General features: G+C 35.8%; 1 protein-coding gene across 9 annotated transcripts in view; it reads left to right on the top strand.

Annotated features, from left to right (window-relative positions):
- The window catches only part of LOC149791563 (uncharacterized), a 119,506-nt gene extending 110,653 nt beyond the window's left edge, over positions 1–8,853 (top strand). For all 9 annotated transcript variants that reach the window (XM_089970097.1, XM_089970096.1, XM_089970095.1 and 6 more), the window contains 5 exons: positions 572–739; positions 1,243–1,344; positions 1,881–1,985; positions 2,845–2,982; positions 5,588–8,853. In XM_089970097.1, the coding sequence (XP_089826223.1) occupies positions 572–739; positions 1,243–1,344; positions 1,881–1,985; positions 2,845–2,982; positions 5,588–5,755 (681 nt within the window). In that variant the 3' untranslated portion in view covers positions 5,756–8,853. The remainder of the gene's footprint in view (positions 1–571; positions 740–1,242; positions 1,345–1,880; positions 1,986–2,844; positions 2,983–5,587) is intronic.
- Positions 8,854–25,048: the final 16,195 nt, after the last annotated feature.

The raw sequence follows: 25,048 nt of genomic DNA, 5'->3' as shown, positions 1-25,048 counted from the left end.
TTCAAATGGAACAGCACTTATTAATACTATATGTAACTTATGAAGAATAATTCTACCGCTTTTCATAAATGACCTTCTAATTGTATACATTTAATAATGACACTTTGAATAGCAAAGATTATAAACATCACATCTACACATGAAGCAAGATGCAAAATAGTTGATGCTAAACAGTTTACTGGTGGAAGATGTTTAAAGACTGATATTTGAAACTGGTTTCTCACTTGAATGGATGTGACTTGCATATGTTCCTGATGAACTGCCATTTGTCAGGTATGTTACCCAACCATTTCAAGCAAGGTTTAAATAACGAAACACCTATTGGTAAGTCATGCATTTTAGTGAACAGCATGCAAATTAGCACAGACAATGAACATCTACATTTGTTTGCTTTATTTTGTCAGAGACAGTGTCAAGTTGTAACCACCTAACAGATCCAGATATGGACTGACTCAGTTCAGACTGAAGAAATGGTTACAATCTTCTGTTTATAGTGAGGTCTTCTTAGCCTAAGAACATTTTAAGTATCACCTTCTTCTTATGTCTGGCATGTTTATTCATTATATTTCAGCCAAAAGGCAATATTTACCCAGTACTAAATGATGTCATTGGTCCCAGTGCCTATGACCTGTCAGGACTTGTGCGCGGTGGCCAGTTAGGGACACGGGAAGAAAGTGTGCTTATTCAGGAACTTCAATATGTTGTTGAAAACCTCATTTATCACATTACAGAAATCATGGTAATTTATGCAGCCTTTCTTTCGATTTATATACAGTTTATTATGTGTCAAGATTGAAATTGAATTGAACTAAAATTAAACGTGAATTAAAAGGATCTCATTTAATATTGATAATTATTAATATATGATTATCATTTTCCATTTTCATACGTGCTAATTTCTTTAAATTTAAACAGGAAAACATGATAAGTAGAGTACTCAATGCTCACTTAACAAAGTTATATTTGATCATCACGCCTCATTTTTATGGATAATTCATGGACCACATAGTCACAGTTCTATTCATTGAACATAGAATACCCTTCTTCAACTGTTGGTTCTAATTGATTAGGTCACAATGTAACAAATCCTTTTCACATTTGTGAGTAAATTCTGTTCTAAATACGTGGATCACTAATTCTAAAATCATTGAATTTATTAATTTTATAATGAAATAATCATCAGGATTCATTCACAATCAGTATTTTCAGCCATGAAGCTAAATTTGAGCTCCTTTGTTTCAGCCTAGCACTGGAGTTCTGGGTACACACAAGAAGTCAGCTGTATTTGAGCTGATCCGCAGTGGCAAGCGGTTCCCAGATGGTTACTTCTGGCAGGTTGAGATGGTATGGGCCAGTCAGAGATTGTCTATTGTGATATCTAATAAGTATGTCCGTTACAAAAAAAGGAATACTGAAAGTAAAATTGGTAATCATAAAAACAATGGGTTGCAGATTTCTTACAACTGACATGAATGTTACATTATGCATGCCTGTCTTCTTGTTACCTTTGGCTTAACAAGAGGGAACAATGAGAACATATTTCTTTGGCAGAGCATGAGCATTTTCATTTAAGAGTAGCCACATTGACAGATAATTTTTATTTTTTACAAAAAACATTTACTTTCCTACAGATGAGAAAGAATGTTCAAGCAAACAGCAGTGAAACATACCTAATTTATTACAATTCCAACATTTGAGGATGATTGTTGGAAGGCAGAAAATGTCAATAGTTTGATTCTTCTGATTCAAACATTTTGGGGGTGATAACAATTTAGTATCTATTTTTAATTCACCTTCATGTGCTAGTCTTTTATTACACTTTAGTTGCGGCCTATCTGTGCTGCTGTATAGATTGTAAACTATCCTGCTTTTTTTGTCAGGAGAGGCTGCAGTTCAGCGAGAATGGCAGAACGATGAACATTGGGGATGCCGAAGCTTTTCTTTTGCTTATCGGGATCTTTATATCCAGAAGTATGATCACAACGGTGAGGAAATTTGATATTATTCATAAATATGCGGTGGATGGGAAATGCAGACCCTAATAAGACCACAAAGTAGACTGTATTGTAGAGAATATATAGTAACATGCATAGCATCTTGAACTTGGACAACTCGAACAGTTGGATTTACCTGAAAGTGATGAAATGAAGCTGTTTTTGATTTGGAGGTATCTTAATTCCTGCATGCATGTGGCTGTTGATCCAGTTTTATTTACTGTATGGTTTTGCTAAAATTAGTTTCAATGTAGGGATCCAATGACCTTTTGGGTCAGAGTTGTATGTTAAAGGGGGCAAGTTAAATTTAGGCAAATGATTATCTCCCTTGTGAGTGTTTCACTGACTTTGATAGAAACACTTGAAATGATAGTAGAAAATGCTTTAAAGAAAATCACTGTGACAGTAAACTAATAATTTGCCAAATAATATTTAAAATGTCAGTATAACAAATTTTTCTTGAGACATATCAGTTAAACAACATTTAGATAAATATTACGAATATTACTTAGAGCAAAAGGTTTATGACAGGTAAGAGAGACTTTAATAGCAACATCTCTGGATTTATGTTGTTCCAACTGAGCTTATGCAAATTAGTATCACTTCAGCCTTAAAAAACATCAGCATTCTTAGTACTTTGATTTATTAAAACCAGTAAGTCAGTAAGCAAAATTCATAATTTCAAGAAGTTGAGAATTTACCATGTAATGAGGATGGGCAAGGCTTAGGGCAAAAATAGTGAGCTACTCAATTAATAATGTGTTCATAATTCGTAGTTTTGGAATAGACATCTGATACATGCTTGCATTGGTGATTGTAACTGAAATTTATACTGCTGTCTTGTCTACAGATAATGATGAAACCGGTCGACTATGGTCTCTCTAACCAAGCACTGACAGAAGTTGCTGAAAGGAATCTACGGATAGTGGCCTCCACACTTCTTTACTTGGTGCGAAGAGTCTCCGCTTCAAAGAGCAGGGACATGATGGTAATTTTAAATCATTTATGTATGTACCTAGTCTAGAAGCTGCAGACTTAGGTTTGGGTGGTACAGTGGTTAACAGACTTAATGCAGTCATTGTTTTCTGTCAGTAGGTCCAAGGCATATACCTTTTTGTCAGTTTCCAAAACGTTTCACCTAAAATGTCATCGCTGTGATATTTCTGTTGGAAAATATTTAACACTGTTTGAAAGCTCTGCTGCTATTTTCTTTCTACACTTTTTTGGACATTGATCTTCATCATGTGCAGCTTCAAGTTTTAAATTTCATTGAATTCATGATGTATATTTTCATGAGGTATATTCACATGAAGTACATTTTCATGAAGTATATTTACATGATGTATATTTACATGAATTATATTTACATTTTATTTACATCAAGTACGTTTACATGATGTATATTTACATGAATTATATTTACATTATATTTACATGATGTATATTTTACATGATGTATATTACATGAATTATATTTTCATGAAGTATATTTACATGATGTATTTTACAGAACATATATTTTAAAACATTTTCATGGATCAGATTACAGTTGAGTTTGGTAGAAAATATGACACATCAATATTAATGGTGAGGAAGGTGTTAGTGTGATTAATGAGGTGCAATTACCTACAATCTCCTAAGGTGTGTTCGACATAAAATAGCTTGCCCAAAAATTACATTAGACATGCTCTCCTGATTTACTGTAGTCCTTCAGATGCAATCTTGTAGATGAAACATTTTTGAATGAAAAGTCATTTTATGAATGTTATGGCATGTATTGAAATGATAAAGGTATAAAGAAATTCTGTTTCACTTGATGCAATGAAACTGGTGTGGTAGAAGCAACAAGTTGAAACTAGCGACCAATTATATTCACATTTCTTAGACTTTTAGAAATGATCATTTGTCAAATGTTGAAGTCATTAACTTTTATAAAAGATTGATCTTGTAAATTAGCTAAATGTTCAAGCAATCTAAAACTACTTAAAATGTATGGGTTTGTTGTGCTTTTTTTTGTGCTACACTTACTTGAATATCGATCCTATATAAAGGACTTTACGTACAAAGGTACGGGAAGATGTACCAGATAGAAAATAATACCCAAACAGTTGTTTAAAAATGAAACAGATTTGCATAAGTTGAAGATTATATACTTCTAGGATCAAATATATAAACAAAGAGTGTGTCTCTGGGTAAATTACTTCCAGCATTGCACAGTTTTGACATTGGCTTTCTGCAACCTATAGCTTGTGACTTTGATTTACTCAAGTTGTAGATCAGTTAAGATTTCCTGTAGTCTTGTACTTTTCTTGACTTTATCATCTTCCTTTATAAAACTGCTATGAGGACTGTGTAAGCATTTTATTTTCATTACTTAGTAAGAGTCAGAATTAGCAGCCACATCAGTTTAAATTCATTGAGTTCATTAAACTGCTCTCCGGTGTCATTGACATCGGTCAAATAATAACACTGTCTGCATAGACTGTTTGACTTCTGAGTAATCATCTTCTGAGTTGTGATTTCAGGCCTTTGTACATTGAAATCTAGTAAATAAAACTGTGGTGAAGAGTTAATAATTACACCTACTGTGGCTGTCTAAAGTTTTACAATTTAATTGCATCTGCCTTGTGAGAATTCATTGAGAAAGGTTGAAACAAGGGTAGGCGTTCTTGCAAGAAATTGTTGGAGTTATATTGTGGTGGCAGTGGCATTTTGAGAGAAGCAAGATCACCAAATGGAAGCAGCTTGAGAGTTCATAAGCACTACCTGGCTAAAAATGATGTCATAATAATGAGGTCATGATCATAACATTTATAGCTGTCTAGTAAGTGTTGATATTACAGATACAGACTATCTCAAAGACCCAAAGGCCGTTTTTCATTAATTTCTCCAGTCTTCCAATCAAACTAAAGTTTGAAAGGAATGAATCATTTGTTAAGAAAGCTGACATTAACTGTTCTTTGAAATAATCAAGATGTTAAGTTTAAACGATGCTCAAATATTCAGTTTAGACTTAAGAGATGCTCTTTTAATTTAGTCAATGAAGTCGCTTGTAATTCTGATTCTTGTCCAGTGTTCAAAAAGTAATGATGTGATTCATTCGACAAATTCTGTTAGTGACAAATCTAATAACAATATTCGCATGTAGTGCACAAATGGATTCGAGAGGGAATGAAGAGTGGCATGCTAACTTATTTAAGCTGTTCTGCAAAAAAAAAGCATGCAATAGATAAAAGTGATCAGCTGGGGCTCTGAAATATACACTGAAGGGTGAACTTGGGCTGAAAATGATGTGTCATAACATGGTTTTAGCTTCTTATGATTACAATGGTGATGTCATCAAATCTTGTGTTGCAGCTTTTGACTAAAATTGGTTGATCCATGGATGTCAGCTGAGGTAGAATTTTCATGGCTCATAATCTGACGAAACATCAGTATGATCTAGTTTTAATGATGTTTAAGACTGATATCCTTCAAGATTCAATATTATTCAAATAAAATTCAACATCAGTTTATTTCTGATCTCATCAATATTTTAAGTCATTTAAGTCCTCCAAATATCTTTTATTCTGTTATAATTTTCTATTTTACAGCCTATGCCCACTGAAATTGCCAAATATTTGTACAGCGATGATGAAATGCGATCTGTGTACAGCAGGTTGTCGCGGACTTTTAACTATGCAGAGGGTCTTCTGCGTGAATGGGGCACAGAATACATCCGGCGTCTTAGGCAGGCAACTTACTCAAGTAGCAGGGAATAAAACATTTAGATTCTATTTATAGACTTAAAGATGCATGAAATAGAACAATATAACTTTAATATGAGACACAAATTCATGGCATTTAATGCATTTGGAGAAGAGCACTAATGTCAAAATACATTTAAATCTGCAAGAGGTGGACGTAGTACGTCAGTGCCTAAATAAGTGGCAACCATCTTTAATAAATCCAACTAACTAAATTTCAGATGCAGCAAAGCACTATGTTATATTTAATGATTCTTCTACCAGTTCTTTGTTCCAGATTGCAATACTGTTTTGATGAACAAATTTCACTGCAATTTTGTGGGGGTTCGTTATGTCAAATCATCTGTTATAGAAATGATATCTCAACTGGAGAAATTCTTTTTGTAAGCAACTAATCAGAAAATAATTATATGTGTGCTAATCTGGCACATGTTGCATTGTCAGAGGATATTTACATGCAAGAACATACAGTAATACATTGGTATTAATTTACTATCATGCCATGTTGTTTCTGTTACCATTTAGTTGTATTTTAGTGTTCTGTGTCTGAATTCTCCCAAATTTTCCTTTCAAGATGAAGAGTCACATAGTCTCCTGCAAATACTGTTTGCAGATTTGCTGTAAAAGAAGTTATCAACCTCCTGAAGAAAATTATGCAACAAATGGTCAAACAAAAAAGGCTTCCAGATATGGAGGCAATGCTTAGTTTCATTGCAAAGACCTTTGTAGCTAGGGATATAGTTCTTGCCATTTAAATTTTATGCCACTCCCAATAAATCAAATAAAAATCATAAATGCCTTCGGAGTGCAAACGCTAAAGAACCGGTGGTGATGTATGACAGTGATCAGCACCAGTTCAGCATAAAATTGCCACATCTCAGTTACAAAACAATAGCTTTTTCTTTCTGATATCGTATAGATTTTTATATCTGCTTGTAAAACATCTACCAATATGATACAGTTATCTAGTAATTTTTAATATAATGGAAATTATACATTAATATCAAAGGTGAAGCGTATTGTTTTCAAAATGTTTTTTAGCCTTGGTTACAGGATTTCTTCATGCTTCACAAAGGCTCTCTTTCAATTTATCTCAAGTTGATATGTTGGTATTAAGTAAAAAAACATAGCTAATTGTGTCTTCAGCGGGAAAAATTTTTTTGGGGTTTGACATTCCACGATATTAATATTGGCAGGTGTCGTTGTAAGATGAAGGTCCAAAACATAATGTCTTTGTCTAAATATTTGAGATTATACTTTTATCACATTGCTATATCTTCAATACAGTTATATGATTGTGGGTTATGGGAGGATCATCTATGGCCGATTTCAAGGGAGGTGATTATTAATGTTCGTGAGGCCTTTGGTTATTATCCTTACTCCTGATATTGTGATTTAAAGTCTGTATTGATCTGTATTGATCTGTGTGAAATGATTTATACAGATGAAGGTTGGAACTGTCATATTGAAGTTTTAAAAAATGTCTGTGATAAATAACTGTGATATATAACATTATGTTTATGACTTGTTAGTAAAATTAGTATAAATTAAACTATTTATTCAACTGAGTAGTTAAAACTATCATCTGAAATTTACAGTATTAGCAATTATTGGTTTGCACTAGGTTAAACAGAAAGCAGCAATTTATGCAATATTACACAATCCCAAGTGTGTTGCTTGGCATGTCAAGATTTGAGACTTTTCACAGAATTGCAAGATACATAATTTTCATCATGCCTATTACAGAATTTAGTTTGCATCAAATTCTGTTAGGTCAACAAAAAATTAAACATTATGAGAGCTAAAGAGAACAGTTAGTCTGAGGCCTTGTGTTTATCACAGACATGATGTGTGTATACCTATATATATATATATATATATATATATATATATATATATATATATATATATATATATATATATATATATATATATATATATGTATGTATGTATGTATGTATGTATGTACTGTAGAGCTGGTAGTAATTATCTAGATTCAGCATTGTTGGTTGGTAAGAGAAAAACCAATGAAACAAGGAAGCTGAGCTTAGTGATTTTTGATTTTTTGTTTTAAAGGATTAAAAAGGCCAAAGTTGGAAATTCATTGTCAGTTTAGTGTTTATGTTTTACATATGTGAATTTAATTATAAATTAAATGGGACTAAAAATTATATCCTAAGTAAACTTTTAAAACCTCACATCAGTTAAAAACATGTGTACAATTAAAATATTTTCAGTTCCTTACTGGTATGATTTTATTGAAACATGATAATACAATCTGCTTTTGGTAAAAGTTGGTCATTTGCTGACATTCACACAATAATATTTATAATCTTCCTCATATGTTATTTGCATGTAATTGGATAGATATGCTTTGAGTCCAAATTTTAATGAAGTCACCATTTGATGCAAGGAACTCAAGTTGCCGATTTATCATGGTAAAGGGTACACTTTAAAATGGCACCTTTAGTCAGTATAAAATAAATGTCGCACATACTGAATATCATGATTTATAATTCATTTTGGAAACAGAAGCAAGATTTTCCTATTGTGCCATTGATTTTATGTCACTGACACTTTGTATATTGTAGTAATGAGTTCTACCTCCTTGTTAAATCACATAATTTATGTATTTATTTTTCATTCATTCTTGTACTAACACCTACCATGTATATGTACTTATAAGTTGAGTACAACTACAAACAACATAACCCTGACCTGACAGTGCTTAACGCAGTGGCAGATTAAGGTTTATGTTCTTTGTTCTACTGATAACTCTTAGAATTACTTCATTGACCCATATCAGCCTGCATTTCCAGTTGGGTTCAACTTATAAGTGAGCACATATGGTACAACATGCAGCAGTCATATTCTGTACCAAACTTTTGTTAGGCTGATGTCTTTTTCGTTAAAAACAATTATCATGTGATATATTTGGAGCTTATATACATGTTTTTGAATAGAAATGTAACATGTAACATTAATAAATCAAAACTTCTTTGTTGAAAGTATGCATGTAAGTCATTTATATATAAAATCTTTTTTTTCTGTTGTTGCAGATAATATTTTTTTACTTACAAAAGGTCAGATATAAACTTAATTTCTTCACATGAGCTGGACTTTTGTCTTTTTTGTATATATATATATATATATATATATATATATATAGTTTTTGCTTAATTGACTGATGGTATTATAATTATACAGCAGAATTTCACAAAAAATGTTTACCATACATCATATTTATTTATTTATTTATTTATTTATATCATTTATTTATTCCTGGATCATTTTGTTTTATTTTTTTGTCTACTTTTTAAAAAAATCCTATTTATTTGTTCTTGATTCTACATCGATTGCTGAACATGTTTTTAAACCATATACATGTACTATGTACTCTGGCTGACATTAGTGTTAAATATTGCGATTTTGGATGTTAATGAAGCCAGTTAAAAGTGAGACAACCACTGTTGTTTCATGTGTGATGTTTCAGTAATGCAGCATTCAGAGTCAGGACTTGATTCTGGGAAAACTAAACCGGGTAGCGAGTACATGGCCAACTCACTCCGTTTCTTACTTTTTAGAAAAGCACCTATATGGTTTTTAGTATAACTTCAGTAAAAGGCGGACATAGAACCTCCAGTATATAAAAGCAGTGCTTTATGAATGTGCCACATAGGCAGTCATAGCGCAGTACTACTGTTGTAATTCAGGTAGCTTCATATTCTCATAGTCGTTATACAGTAAGAATTAAGATACCCGCAATACTAGCAGTCGTCAACAGATTCCTGACATCCTTTTAGTTTCGGCCCATGCATTCTTAGTACCATTCTTTATGGAAGTGGTGGAGGTGGGCGTAGGTTGTGGTGGGGGCCATGGTCTTTTGGTCATCCTATATGCTCGGTTTTCTTCTCTTCCACCATATCAAAGCAGGAACTACCTTTGTCTTTCTGTAGTATTCATATCTCTTGAAGAATTGACATTGTGGGGATCCAAAAACAATCCTGACAGATTGTTTCTACAGGATAGCACTGGGTTCCCCAACTATGTCTCATTCTGCGCAATGTGAGGCCAAGTGCCTTATCAACTATTTCTTTAACACACTGTACAATGCTAGACTTTGAATTTCACAAGCTGTGGTAATTGCTATCATCAGACAGTTATCTGATTGTCTGAAATTATATTGATGTAGAATTGGACTACCATATGTCATAAGTTGTGACATATGTTTCAACATTTATGGCACCTAGATCAGGGCCTGTTGCTGAAATCTGGACCAGTTGCCATTACATCAGATTTATAATGAGATTCTTCAGCGATTTAATGAGGTCGATAGAAGCAACAACTGCAAACTTCACAAGTCCCAAATTATTATAAACCAATAACTTCCATTTTGGCACTGCTATGCAGATATTAAATACTTGTGAAAGAGAGACATGCATAAGGAGAAGAACTGCTTAAAGCAAACAGCTGATCAAAATGGATGCTCCTATATGCTCAAGAAATGAACTTGAAATAGTCCAAAGTACACTAACTTTAACTGTTACTAAAATAGGGCAAATTAACCAAATATCATCAAAATAAACAATACTAACTTGTGAAAGGATAATTATTTGATTATACAATATGAAAAAAACTAAAGAAGTTATTGACTAGTTTTTCTTTTCCTAACAATTTACCTCTGATGGCCTGGAAGTGACAATGACTAAGTGGATTCAGTAGTCTTTTGAGAAATACACATCCAAAGTGTGGGCCACTGTATACTCTTCAACCCAAATTACATGTATAAATCATATGCCAAACGGAATTAAAACTGATTTTAACAGTATTTGAGATATAGCCAAATCTTTACCAGGAAAACTCGCAAGAGAAAACACTTTAAAAAAAAAAAAAAAAAAATCAAGCCCTCATCAAAGTATGAAACAGTAAGCATAGCCATATGAGTAGTGTAGTGGGGCACCCTAGCATCAATGTGAATTAGCATTACAGACAGTGTCCCGGCACTCTAGCGTCAAGGGAAATTTAACATGGGGGAAAAAAGCCTGGCACTCTGGCGTCAAGGGGAATTTAACATGGGAATATATTTTGGGCCTGTCTAGCATCAAGGGGAATTGAACATGGGAATATATTTTGGGCCTGTCTAGCGTCAAGGAGAATTGAACATGGGAAAAAGTCTTTGGGCAACTCTAGCCTCAAGGGGAATTTAACATGGCATTATAAACATAGATACAACATTTTTAAAAAAAATTTTTTTTTGAAAGTCAAGGTTTTTTCGAGGCATGGGAGTGGCCCTGAAAAGGGCCTTTGGTTTTCTTCTTCTTCTTCTTCTTCTTCTAATTTCTTCTATTCCTCCACCAGCTTCTTATTTTCTCTCCTACACTTTTTCTCTTCTTTTCTTTTCTTTCTTCCAACTTTTCTTTTTTTTCCTCCTCTTTCTGCTTCTCCTCCTCCTCTTTCTTTCTCTTCTCATTTTCTTCTTCCTTTTCAATTTTTTCATTCCAAGCTCTCATCCTTATCCTTTCCTCTTCATCCTCCTTTATTTCTTTCAGCAGATCACTGATTATTTCCTTTAGCTTTTTGATGTTGTTGATCTCCATTTTTATTCTATGTGGACTATAAGAATAGTGATCTTCGTCCAGTTTTACTAACATTTGCTCAGTCATGCCCAAATTGTCCAAAACGTCTTGTAACTTCTTCATTTTATCAAGGTGTTTCGAAGCCATCTTCTTTATTATTCTTTGTAGAATGGCTCGAACGATGAACGTTGTGGGTTCTTAGATAAAAAGCGCGGACATGAAGGAAAACACCCCCTACTTTTCTCTTCTCATATTATCTACTATCCACACAAACGTAATGAGACAGCAAAAAACTTAACCATAATCTACTATCCACACATGGTAAGCAGCAAAATCAAACCGAAAATATACTATCCACACGCCAAGCAGCAAAATCAAACCCAAATCTACTATCCACACACTTGAAGCAGCAAAAACATAACCATAATCTACTATCCACACAAACTTACAATAGCACTTACAAAATCCAATAATCTACTATCCCCACATACGTACGTGAGCGCTTGCAATCACACACACACACACACAACAACAACAAACACACACACACACACACACAAACACATACAATCACACCAGGAAAAAAGGAGTCTGTGTTTATTTTCACATTCACACATTGGCAAATAGATTACTATTTCATTTCTAGAGTATGGGGTAGCCCTGAAAAGGGCTGTTTGTTTGAACTCCAGATGCACGGATCTAATGCTGGCACCTTCCTGGTCTGGCACCGCACACGCATCTCCGACTCCAGTCTCCTTGCCAATTCACCCTTGTCGCTGGAAGCGCAGAGGCGTGTTGAGTGGCTTCACTATTCCAATCTTCTGTCTCTGGAATAGTGAAGACTTCCCTTTCTCTTCTTCTATTTCTAATTCTAGGATGAATTGGCATCCTTACCTCCTGTTGTGGTTGTGGCTGTGGTGCAGCTACAGGCTGGGGAGATGTCCTTGCCTCAGGTGTCACCTTGCACACAGGGTTCATCATAAGGTGACACCTGATCTCTCTCTTTTTTTCCTCCTCTTCCTTCTGTTTTCTCTCCTCCTCCTCCTTCTTTATTCTTTCCTCTTCCACAATGGCCTCCGCGGCCAGTTCATTCAGTAGGCGCCTGGCATATTCCAGGTGCATCTGGAGTTCTAACAGTTTAGCTAGTCTTGTGTTCATTGTCTTGTTGTTAACAGGTCAATGATGGGTAGCCAGACTACCGACTAGTTTTGTAATTTATACGAAAAGCGCGGACGTGAAGGAAAACATCCCCCTAAGACCCAAAACTTATATTACCTAGATCATGACCAAACACACTTAAATAAAATACTTATACACACACACACACACACACTTTCCAAGCAAGATAAAGAATTCATCTGCTTATACACGTACTTCTATTTTTTTAAAACTTATTATTGGCAATCGATTGTTATTTCTTTTCTAGAGTATGGGGGTAGCCCTGAAAAGGGCTGTTTTTTGTGTGTGAACTTGAAGCCATGGCAATCTTTTAGGTTCTAAGATTGTGGCCTCCTCTGACGATAGGCTTTCTCCCAGGATAAAGTCTGCTTCTTCGGAAAGAGAAGAAGAACTCTTTGGTATCGATACGACAGTCGACAAAGCCTCTGTCAGGTTCAGGTTGCTGCTGCTGCTGCTGCTGCTGTTGTTGCTGTTGCTGCTCTCTCGGCTGTTTCTGAAGTCTGTACTTCTCTGTCCATTCTTCTTTCTCCCTGTTAATTTCTTCTCTGAAGAGCTCTTCTATCAGGTCTTCAGTGACTTTTAACATTCTAACATTCTCTATCTCTTCAGGCTTTGGTATCAGACTGTGTCTGACCCTATGCAAGTTCACTTAGGCTTCGTTTAGCTTAGCTAGTCTGGAGCACATCTTCGTAGGAGGATGAGTCGACAATGGATGGTCAGACTAGAGACTACCCCGGTTTTATGGTCAAAGCGCGGACATGAAGGAAAACATCCCTACACGGTTTTCGAGTTGGAACGTTCAATGAGTGTCATTGGAGGGATAGTAAGAAGTCAAAGAGCATGAATCAGGATACCTATAGCCAAACAAACCACAAAGACATTTTTTCTTCAAAACACAACATTTTTATTCAAAATCACTTAACACTAAGAAGTAACTATAACATTTTAACAATAACTATTCAATTTAACATTAAACATTTTTTTTAAATAACAAATATTTTTTCTCAAATCACTAACACTATTTTGGACAGGGCTGACAACGTTGTGAATGAAATTGTGATTTCTACTGTTGCAAGTCATTAGGCCATTGATGGACACTATGCTTCCTAGCTTGAGACAAAAGATAAGTATAATGGTCACAAAACCATCGATCTACTTTCACATCGTTTCTAGAAGAAGAACGAGGATCAAAATGAGTCACTAAATGTTCTAAAGAATAGTCCAGACTGCAATGATGCAGAAAATACACGCGGTACTGTCCACACACCAAGGAATCTGTGCCTTGTAATTTCACATTATTGAATCATGTGGTCTGAGCATTTCTTCTCATAAAGGCAATGATATCGTCTTCCAAAGGAGGCAATCCATACGAATCGAAATATTCCACACATCCTTCTTGAGGAAAGTAGACGGTTACTCAGTGGGTTCCTCGGAGATGACTGTCATCCGTGTTGATCACATAAGCTTGATGGTCTTGAGGTTTGCGATGAGGGAGTTCATCTTTAGCACATACGACAGGATTCCAGGAAACAGTGTACGAACTGTGGTTCAAAATATAATAAAGTTCCCAGGTATCCATTTATTTGTGTTGTTGTTTTTTTCTTCACAGGTAATGATAAGTGATCAATTCGATCCTGACTTTCTCTTGGAAAATGTCTGACAAGTAAAAGGCGTTTAGCTCCGACTTCGGACCCTGGTTCACGAGAGTTTCGATGCGACGGATCTCCAGAGGCATTAATGGAGGACAAGAATGTTCACACAAGCCTTTATACCACTGATGCAACACGACTTCTTTCGAGATGAGACCCCAAGCTTCGTCCAGATACTCTTCCAATTTTTCTTCTTGACTCAACATCAGACATTTATCTTGTTGAATTTGACTGGGATGATCGTTGTGACATCCATAGCAATCTTCCTTGATTAATTCCTTCATTTTTTCTGCCAGGACTGTAGCAAAACAGGAGACTAAATGGGCATCTTGTTCTGGCTATCGGGACTTCATCATGACTTCTTCGTCTTTGTCTTGGGATTCTTCTTCCATGGTCTTCTCGCATTCCATGTCCAAAGTTTCTCCACTAGGTAAAGAGGAATAACAGTCTTCCATCGCTTCTAATAGTCTAGAATGACTTCTATCAAACTGTTGATTTCTATCGTATTATCGAATTCTGCATACAGGATGACGTTTACTGTCTCTGGCAGCTCTTTTGCAAACTGAAGTTCCACACGAATCTGGCCAGATTTTATAGGGTGGAAATGTCCCTCGTCACTGCCCTGGTCAGGGGTGAAATCAAAAGCCCACAAAGCACAGCCTCTTGCGTAATCTTCGTACGTAATGCCGTGACTGCTGTTGGTTCCTAACTGTCCGGTGGCTTCGTACAAGGACAAGTATGATCTCAAGTAATTCATCTTCTCAAAGTCAGGTTCGAAATGTCTGGTACACAAGGTCTTGCCATCGCGACTGACTTCGATTTTCTTCACCTTAAAGTGTTGAAAGTTGAAAGGATTTTCAGTGAAGGCTCCGTTGAAGGCTGAATTCTCGACCATACCAAGGATTAAACACTTGGGTAACTGTCCTTGAAACAGATGATCTTCGATCATGGAATGATGGCTAGCGGGAATGGTGAACGTTTTCACTTCCACACGTCGTATTGGATACTTGGCGGTCGTTCTGCTCAAAGTGTTACTGATGTCATTTCTCACTTTAGGTAACACTTCCACGCGTCGTACGTAGAGTTTGGCCTCCTCGATTTTGCTTTTGGGATTGACGGCAGCACTATCAGCCAACAAATGGAAAGCGGTACTGCTGCGATTCATTCTCAAGCGGACATTTACACCGTTCAGCAAATATTTCTCTTGCAGCCACATGTCCAAATGCAAACGATCCATCAGTTCTAGACTCTGTCCATTTAATATTTTCTCTCTTTGTTCTACAAATCCCGCATTGTGTTTTGTGGATGAATCAGTTTCGGTTTCGTTAAACTCGCCCGCATCATCAGGTTCCCATAACACGCAGGCATGGAGATGGGTGTTCTTGGCGTCTATTCCGTACGTCAAGAGATTTTCCAGGTAGGCACGGTAAGGGTAAGTATCCATGCTGCTACTGACTAGTTTGTTATTCAAGTACAAATCCACTGAGCTGAACAAGGAATGCATGAAATTGTTGACGGGAGCTACTTTCTCGTCTACTATAGTTTCTCCTCCCTTATCGAGAACTTTGACTTTCAAGTACAAGTAACTGCTTTTCAGATCGATGTAATCTTCGGGCTGTCCTTTGATTTCAAACTCGATGGGAGCGGAATATGTCAATGAGGAGACAGGGTGAAATTCCACCCATTGGGATTCTTGCATCGTCATCATGGTGGGTGGCATGGCAAACAGATCCAGTTCCGACTTAGAACAGGCGCATGACTCTCGGTGCATCATTTTTCTGTTTCTCAATATTTTAATAATCAAAAACGTCTAAGTCTCGAACAGTTCTTCTTTTCTTTGTCTTTCTAGCTTTAGACGTGTGAAGTCTTGTAAAAGGGTGTTTTCTTCGTCGTCTCTTTCTGCCTTGTCCTTGCTGTAGCTTCAGGGAAGCTGGAATGCTTGACTCGCTAGCGTTCAGGGCATTTATAGGTGTTTCTCGTCGACCCAAAATGTCTTTGGCCGTTTGCAACAAGACATTTTTTGCCTGCTCTCAAGAAGGCTTCTTTGGGGTTTTGTTTGTCGATGATGACATTTTGGAGAAATTCTTTGCCGTGCGTCAACGCGGCATCTTTCAAGGTGTGCAATCCGCGTGTCACCATCGGTTTCAACACTGGAGCCACCGAACGAAAGGCTGATTTCAACTTATCTCCTAAACCGTGTCCTCGCTGTCGAGCAACACCTCGGTACACTGGATACATGACTTACGAGTCGTTAGAGAACCGTTTTCGAAAATGGAGTTTCACCGTGACTTTTCCTTTGGTGAATGGAATATTTTGTCCCAGATCTCCTTTTATAGCAATGTTGACATTGTCCAAATAAGACTTGCTGACGGGCAAATAATGAGGATGTACAAATTCGCGGTGACCGTGATAAGTGTTTCCACCTTCCTGGTCATTGGTCGTGGCAGAATTCACTTTGAAAGGAATGACACGCAGTAACGGTACGGAGGTGTGTCCCACCACGTTATACTCCACCACATCGGAGTACACAAAGATCAAATTCAGTCCCTGGTTCAGTTCTACCAGGAAACGAAAATACCTCGCAAAATGTCCGTTGTTGTCAATGTCTGCTATGTTAATCCTTTTGGTCTCCTTATCCGTGACCATATTGGGGTCTCCACCCAAAATGTCATACAATTCAGGGCAAAATATAATACGTATACTTTTTTCCTCACTTTCAAATTTGATTAGTAGACGACGAGACACTTTATGGTACTCAATAGTGACACGTTTTTTTAGTGTGGTCAGAACTTTGTCAAATGCTGCATGGAATTTGTCAGCGATTGCCTCTACCAGATGTTGACCACTAAAATAATGGCCTGAGTTAATTTTAAAGTGATAAATATAAAAAGGAGGAGAAGTGTCACTGCTGCGGGGTACTGTGTCCTTCGGAAGTGATTTATGTTGATTAGTGGTAATCATGGTTTGCTGCACTGTTTGGTCCAGAATTTCGACGTCAAAAGTGTTTTTTTTGAGTTTCAGTGATGTTTTGATTTGTGTTGGGTAAATCATTTCTACCAAAGCCACTTCCCAATGGGCTTCGTGATCTAATTGGATGGCCTGAGGTAATTTGGCCGTGTAACAGCACACAGTGTTGTTGGGAAACACCTCCATAGAACTGTCACTGGGTAAGGTTAAGTAAAATTGGTTGTTATTGTTCATAATTCCAGAGTTCTGTGGCTGTCCGAGGGGTTACTGGAAGTCAGAGGAGTGTCTCCGCCCAAAATGGGGTTGTTGTTGTTGAAGTGGTGACTGACATACATACGGATTATAATCGTGAGATAGCAAATGATGGTTTATATATTTTGAGACGTAACAAATACACCAACAAAATTAGAATCTATGAGAATATCTTATTTCCTTCTTAGATATACTTAGCCATAATACATATTGTTTCCAAATATGAAACTTAAACATTTTAACACATTTAAACATATTCCGACCATGCTGGAAACAAAATAGTGAATTTAATTTAGTTTAGCGTAAATTGTAGAATAGTTCTTTATTTTTGGTATGGGGTCTGAATAAAGAAGTATCTTTCTCAAATTTGCTAACTACCACACTGTCGTTATATAATGATATACCTACTTGCTATATCACGTGTTTGTGTAGGGGAATGCGTACATCACAATCGCACTTGTAAATTTTAATCAATATCATCTCATGTATGGTTACGAGTAAATTTGTACAGTGTTTTAATCACAAGCATCTGCGTAGGGGGCGCCAGTACAGCACGAGCGCACGTGCATTTTTCTTTTAATTATACCATCTCGTGTGCGGCACAGAAGGTACAATAAAAACGCACATATAATACTTTGATAATTAACACATTACGATCTTTATTTGCATAATAAATGAACATAATCTCTCTGGAAAAAGATACGGACCCTTGGTGGTGAAACGCGAAAGGATTGACTGCACAGCAGAACGATATCTCAATGTGGGCCAGGTCAAGCTAACTCCAACAGAAAATCAAAAAGGATCAATAAAATACACAGCAATAGAATATTTGTTATAGCTACTTAATGGACACGCATTCTTCTTCAAATGAGTGTGTGCAATGTGGGGTTTTAACGTCCCTTTAACACTAGTTCAGATATATATATATATATATATATATATATATATATATATATATATATATATATATATATATATATATATATATATATATATATATACACATATGCTGTCTGCATTGTGGCATTTTATAGTGATGTCTAGCACTGGGGGATCATGCCGCAGACATGTATCATTATGTCCCACCCATTCACGTTATCCTGATAACAGCCCAACCAGTCTTTACACTAAGGTGTTAGTGCTGAGCGCCTAGTGAGACATCTGTTTACTATTTTTATAAGTCTTTGGTATGACTCGTCCGGGGTTCGAACCCGCGACCTTCCGCATCCAAAGAGGACGCTCTAACAACTAGACCACTTGAGCTGTCTTTCTAGAAATGATACAGTTATAGATCCTAAGTTAATAATTATTAAGTTTCTACGGTATAAATCACTTTCAAACATTTTGTTGTTGTTGTTGTTGATGTTGTTGTAGGGTTTAACGCCATTTTTCAGCACACGATAGGCTATACATGGCGGCCAGTATTAATGGTGGAGGAAGAACCCGGAAAAATCCCCGAAAAGAACCACCGACCCACGAGAAGCTACTGGCAAGCTTTCTCACATTCCCACATTAGCCGAATCCGAGACTCGAACAGACGCAGACAGAAGTGAGATGGCAATGATCCGTAACGGACAGCGTTTTTGACCACTCGGCCACTCGCCCCCCCCCCCCCAAACATGTAAACACAGTGAAGAAATGAAAAACAAAATCATACTGAGATATCAATTTCAGCACTGTTTTATACACATGCAATAAGATCCTTTCTATCCTTCTATAACAGATTTTAAACTGAAGAAAGATACCATAACAAAGACAGGCAGATAGCCGAAAACTCGGTTCATCAAAAACAAATATCGTTTGTTTGGTGGGCTGATTTCTGAGCAAACGTTTGGTTGTTCGAGACATGACTATCAAACAAATTTGGACTGACCTAAATACATTAATGCTTATTTCATATGGGAGCATTGTATCACCATATTAAATATATCTAAAGTTAATTTACCACATGGAGTAGGGTTTGGGACATTACATGACCTTGTTCTACGTAATATTCGTAAGAGAAAAATATGTGTTGTGTACTTTCTCCAATTAAACATCAATATAGAGGTGATCTAATTAAATACTTTTTAAATGTGTGTTCATTACTTGAGACGAAATTTGTATTAAGTCGAGGAGGAAAAAACTGATATTTCATTCCACCCAATGACAGTGTCTGGGAACATGATTTTCACGATTGTTAAATGGTCTTTTTATTAATGGAATCGCTTTAACGAGTCTTGAGAGATAATGTGTTTCTCTGTCGGATGAATGAAGGAAGAAAAAGTTGTAGTAAAGACTCTTACTCCAGCTTGTATTGATTGGAAGCTATTTACGTCATAAGCTATGTCACTAACAACTGGTGCAATCGGATATATTATAATTAAAGAAGCCTTGAGCCAGTTGCCATTTTGCATAGAAATGTAAGTTAGTGTTTTTGTAGTCTTGATCCATGATTATCCAGCCTTATTTTTCTCGACATAAATGTTCAATAGTTACTAAATTTTTTGTATTGGTTACGATTCTGGCTGCCTTATTTTTAACACTCTTGATTTCCCCTTTCTCAAGTAATGTATAGTCTTAAATTGACAAATCTTTAAAATATGATGCTGCCAAAATAATTTATTGTTGTGCAATCGCATGTTTTTATTGTCTTATTTGGATCCATAACATTCTTAAAGTTTTAAATTTTCTAATAAAATTGTAAAACGATAAGCGATATTTTGCTCTTACTGGGTCGTTTATAGTCATCGGAATGGCTTATACTAAAGTAAAACAAATATAGGAATAATGTATATACTTATATATTGTGTTGTTTCTGTTTTTATTTATACTACACCAAGTAAAGTTGGAAACATAAATCAATTAAATAAATAAAATTTACGAAGCAAACGGAATTCTGAAATTTTCCCTTGGACAAGGAGGAGGTAATTCTGCTAAGTCCTCTTAAGTGTAGTGAACTACAGGTGTGTAAATTTCTGTCCCCGTAGTGTATGCCATTTACCACATGTGTGTCATCCCCCAATATACGTGGAAAACACATCATATCAACAAAATAAAAATGTAGTTTTTGAAAACATCTAGACCCTGATATATGTTTTCGTTTAAAATCAAACACAATCCGCTATAAATGAAGCGCATAAACGCTTTCCTTGAGGTGGACCTCCTAATGTATGTGGATTTACAAGGTCCTCCTAATGTAGGTAATTCCTGTGTGTGTGTGTGTGTGTGTGTGTGTGTGTGATTGTAAGCGCTCACGTACGTATGTGGGGATAGTAGATTATTGGATTTTGTAAGTGCTATTGTAAGTTTGTGTGGATAGTAGATTATGGTTATGTTTTTGCTGCTTCAAGTGTGTGGATAGTAGATTTGGGTTTGATTTTGCTGCTTGTCGTGTGGATAGTATATTTTGGGTTTGATTTTGCTGCTTACCGTGTGTGGATAGTAGATTATGGTTAAGTTTTTTGCTGTCTCATTACGTTTGTGTGGATAGTAGATAATATGAGAAGAGAAAAGTAGGGGGTGTTTTCCTTCATGTCCGCGCTTTTTATCTAAGAACCCACAACGTTCATCGTTCGAGCCATTCTACAAAGAATAATAAAGAAGATGGCTTCGAACCACCTTGATAAAATGAAGAAGTTACAAGACGTTTTGGACAATTTGGGCATGATTGAGCAAATGTTAATAAAACTGGACGAGGATCGCTATTCGTATAGTCCACATAGAATAAAAATGGAGATCAACAGCATCAAAAAGCTAAAGGAAATAATCAGTGATCTGCTGAAAGAAATAAAGGAGGATGAAGAGGAAAGGATAAGGATGAGAGCTTGGAATGAAAAAATTGAAAAGGAAGAAGAAAATGAGAAGAGAAAGAAAGAGGAGGAGGAGAAGCAGAAAGAGGAGAAAAAAAAGAAAAAGGAGGAAGAAAGAAAAGAAAAGAAGAGAAAAAGTGTAGGAGAGAAAATAAGAAGCTGGTGGAGGAATAGAAGAAATTAGAAGAAGAAGAAGAAGAAGAAAACCAAAGGCCCTTTTCAGGGCCACTCCCATGCCTCGAAAAGACCTTGACTTTCATTGCCTTTCAAACAAATTTTTTAAAAAAAATATGTTGTATCTATGTCTATAATCCCATGTTAAATTCCCCTTGAGGCTAGAGTTGCCCAAAGACTTTTTCCCATGTTCAATTCCCTTTGACGCTAGACAGGCCCAAAATATATTCCCATGTTCAATTCCCCTTGACGCTAGACAGGCCCAAAATATATTCCCATGTTAAATTCCCCTTGACACCAGAGAGCCCGGCTTTCCCCCCCCCCCATGTTAAATTTCCCTTGACGCTAGAGTGCCGGGACCCTGTCTGTAATGCTAATTCCCATTGACGCTAGGGTGCCCCACTACACTACTCATATGCATTATGATATTGCACACTGCATGCAATGCATACGTACATCCAAAATTAACGAGTAAACAATGTACAAAAACTTAACACTTCCTAAATGGACAAAAATTACGTTTTGTAAAACACGTGTAGTTACTTTGTGAAGAATTTTAAAAATAATCATAATAAAGACAAATATTATGTTAATCTAAGCAAGTGATAATAACAAAATAATGTAATGGGGCCAAATACCGGGCTGGATCATCGGGTAGCTACGATGTCGTAGCCTCAACTTGAGTTGTTGTGGCTGAGGCTACGAACTGATCCCATATCATGTAATGGAGCAAAAAAAAAAAACATCACTAAAGTCAGAAAAACAAACAGTGTAGAAATCAACTACAAAAGTATAATCATGTTGTGAAAGAAGTTTGGCTTATTTTGACTTTATTAAGCCCTTACACGATAAAATAAATTGGTATGGTTACTCTAACCTTATCCTGTCCACCATGACAGACAACGCGAGACTCTCGCCGTGACCCCTTTTCTACGTATGGCTTGCCAGAACATATTTTGGATATTCTACGCTATATTATTGTCAATCAAGTGCGAATAATCGCTTCTTGGTTGAATTTCAAAGTTGCCGATAAACCGTATTTACTTTTAATGCGCAGATTTTCTGACCCAAACGGCGCCAAATTTTTACTACGATTTGTTTACATTTCCAAATAAGGCGTCAATGTCCTAATATGGCACACAAACAAACGAGGCTGAGAACGGAAGTAATCATTATTTGAAATAACATGGCAGACGATCTAAACGAAAATATCGGCTGAAAAAAGTAAACGAGATTTTACAACTATTTCTACAATGATTTTCGATACTTCCGGTATTAAATAAGAGGACTACTCTATTTATTGGATTATATGCAAGGAATTTGTTTAAAGTGTTATTATTAGGCTAAAAGAGCGCCGGGTGTGATTCACACCCGGCTTGCTCCATTAACACTATATGCTCATGTTAGTACCCTGTCCACGAGGTACGAGTAAGGGTACTAATATTAGTACTAGATCATCGGGGTGTGGGGTCTGGGTTTTTAAGATCCTCAGGCTAAACGTCCCATAAAATCCATAAACACACAAATGTACAATCACTTGAAATTTGACCATCGTTTTGTTCTTGCGCACATTTTATTGGGTATTATGCACACTTTGAGTAAATAGACAGATAGACTTTAGCTATGGTGCCCTATTGAGGAAAGTCAGAATGCTTTTGATATTTTGGAACTCTCCTGCCCAACACTGGCCCTAAAATATCTCGAACTATTTTCTGAAGCGCATAACACACTACGTGTCTGCTGAAATGATTGAAGCAGCAGATAATATCCAAAATTTTATAGTAGATCACCAGTTATCAGAGATATATACTTAGTGATGATGGTGCAGAGTGCAATTCATTGCTAGGTTATTGAAAACAAGTGAATCTAGGCAAGTTGCCATTACAGGAATAACTGGATGAACAAGGAAACAAATGACCTCATTTCTCATCGTTATTGTTATGCCCATTAAGTCAGATCTAACATCAAACTTCATAGATCATATCTGCATTAGAAGATTTGGGCTTAAGGAGTTTGTTAGGATCAATCAACTAACAAACAAAAGAGATAAAGATCTGCCTGTGCATTATGTGAAGGTAGATCAGGATCTGTGTGGTTTGCCATTGGATCCGACTTACAAGTACAGACGATACTATCTGCTGAATAACTTGGGTCCATGTATTGATGTTGCAATTTATATTTATTTAATTCACACCAACGTATATATTCCACATGTGATATAATTGGTAAAATACAGGGAAATGTGATCTATAAAATGAAATGTTTTGATAAAATAACTTCTTATTCTTTACCACACTATTTTTTTTAAAAATAATTGTTTTTCTTCATCTAAATATTAATTCATTCCTCATTCCAGAGTATTTGCTGTTAACACAATAAATTAGATAAAAATTTGAGATATAGATGAAAATTAAATAAATTTTGAGATATAGATGAAAATACTGTAACCAGCTTATAAAATAATCCCGACCTTCATCAACACTGTTTTGTTCAACTCCTTCCAATCTTAACATCAGCTGTGTTAATGGCGGTAACTTTTACATGTATCACATGACCGTAATAAGAGAGATAACTTTCAGTGGCTAATTAAAGTATTTATTAAAAGCATATTCAATTTATCAATGCAAGAAAGCACCCTCACTTTTTCTTTTTTATAGCCTTTTTGTTTTACAGAAATACACAGAAGATGCATGATATTAAAAGATGGTGATCAAAATAGAATCTTTATGAAATGTGACTTTAGCATCTAATTTTGCTTACCTTTACAACCATTTTGACTATCATGTTGAGGTAGTATCATCTCCACCTGTATATGAATCATTCATGACTGTAAAGATTAATACAGTACAAAGTTAAGTGGATGAACTAATTTATTATAATGTACAGTACACGAGTACTTAATTGATAGTATAGTGTTCTAAGCAATACTTTAAAGGGGAGTTTTTATGGTTGGTGTGAACATTGATGAAAAACTATGCGGTATCTTAATATTAACTAACTCTGTCAGTTTATCAGTCAATTTAGCTTGTAAACCTTTGTATTTTGTGGATGCATCAAACTTTATACATTGATTTCATGAATGAATGTCACGGCAAATGATCATTTCATAATATATTTTCCAATACATGTATGCAAGAGGCAACCAGGTAATAGTGATCTAATTTTGGGCACGATGACTGTATTGTCCAATTATTTCATATGAGTATAATGTATATGCATTGTTCCAGCAAATGTTTTAAAGTGACAGGGTAACAGTCCCGCATCCCTCCACCAATAATAAATTTAATGAAGTCAGCGCAAAGCATGTGCAATTCTTATAAATGGTGATTTATTTTAGTGTCACTTTACAATAAACAAGGCTGTAAGAATTTACAAAATTAAAATGTATAACACAAAAGCTTATATGTACCCTTGCAAACTTTAACTGCAAAGCATACAAGTATATCTGAAGGAATTTATTTACCTTTACTGCTGTTCACACAAGAAGATTTGACTATTTCATGCAATACAGTTTAAATTCTCACTAAGCTTTGCATGATCCCAACAACTAAAAGTGCTCTAATACAGTATGTTTAATCTGGGATTAGTTGAGATTAGTCTGGAATTAGTTGAGATTAGTCTGGGATTAGTCGAGATTTTCTAGCACATATCTGACTTTATTGATTTGTCTGGAAACTAGTTTACAACTGATGTTGTTTACTACAATCTATTTTGAATAAT

The sequence above is a fragment of the Sinohyriopsis cumingii genome, chromosome 9 (genome assembly GCF_028554795.1).
Source record: "Sinohyriopsis cumingii isolate HCF-2022 chromosome 9, ASM2855479v2, whole genome shotgun sequence".
In the NCBI taxonomy this organism is placed as follows: Eukaryota; Metazoa; Mollusca; class Bivalvia; order Unionida; family Unionidae; genus Sinohyriopsis; species Sinohyriopsis cumingii.
Note: the sequence above shows the minus strand (reverse complement) of the source record. Positions and strands in the feature narration are given on the sequence as shown.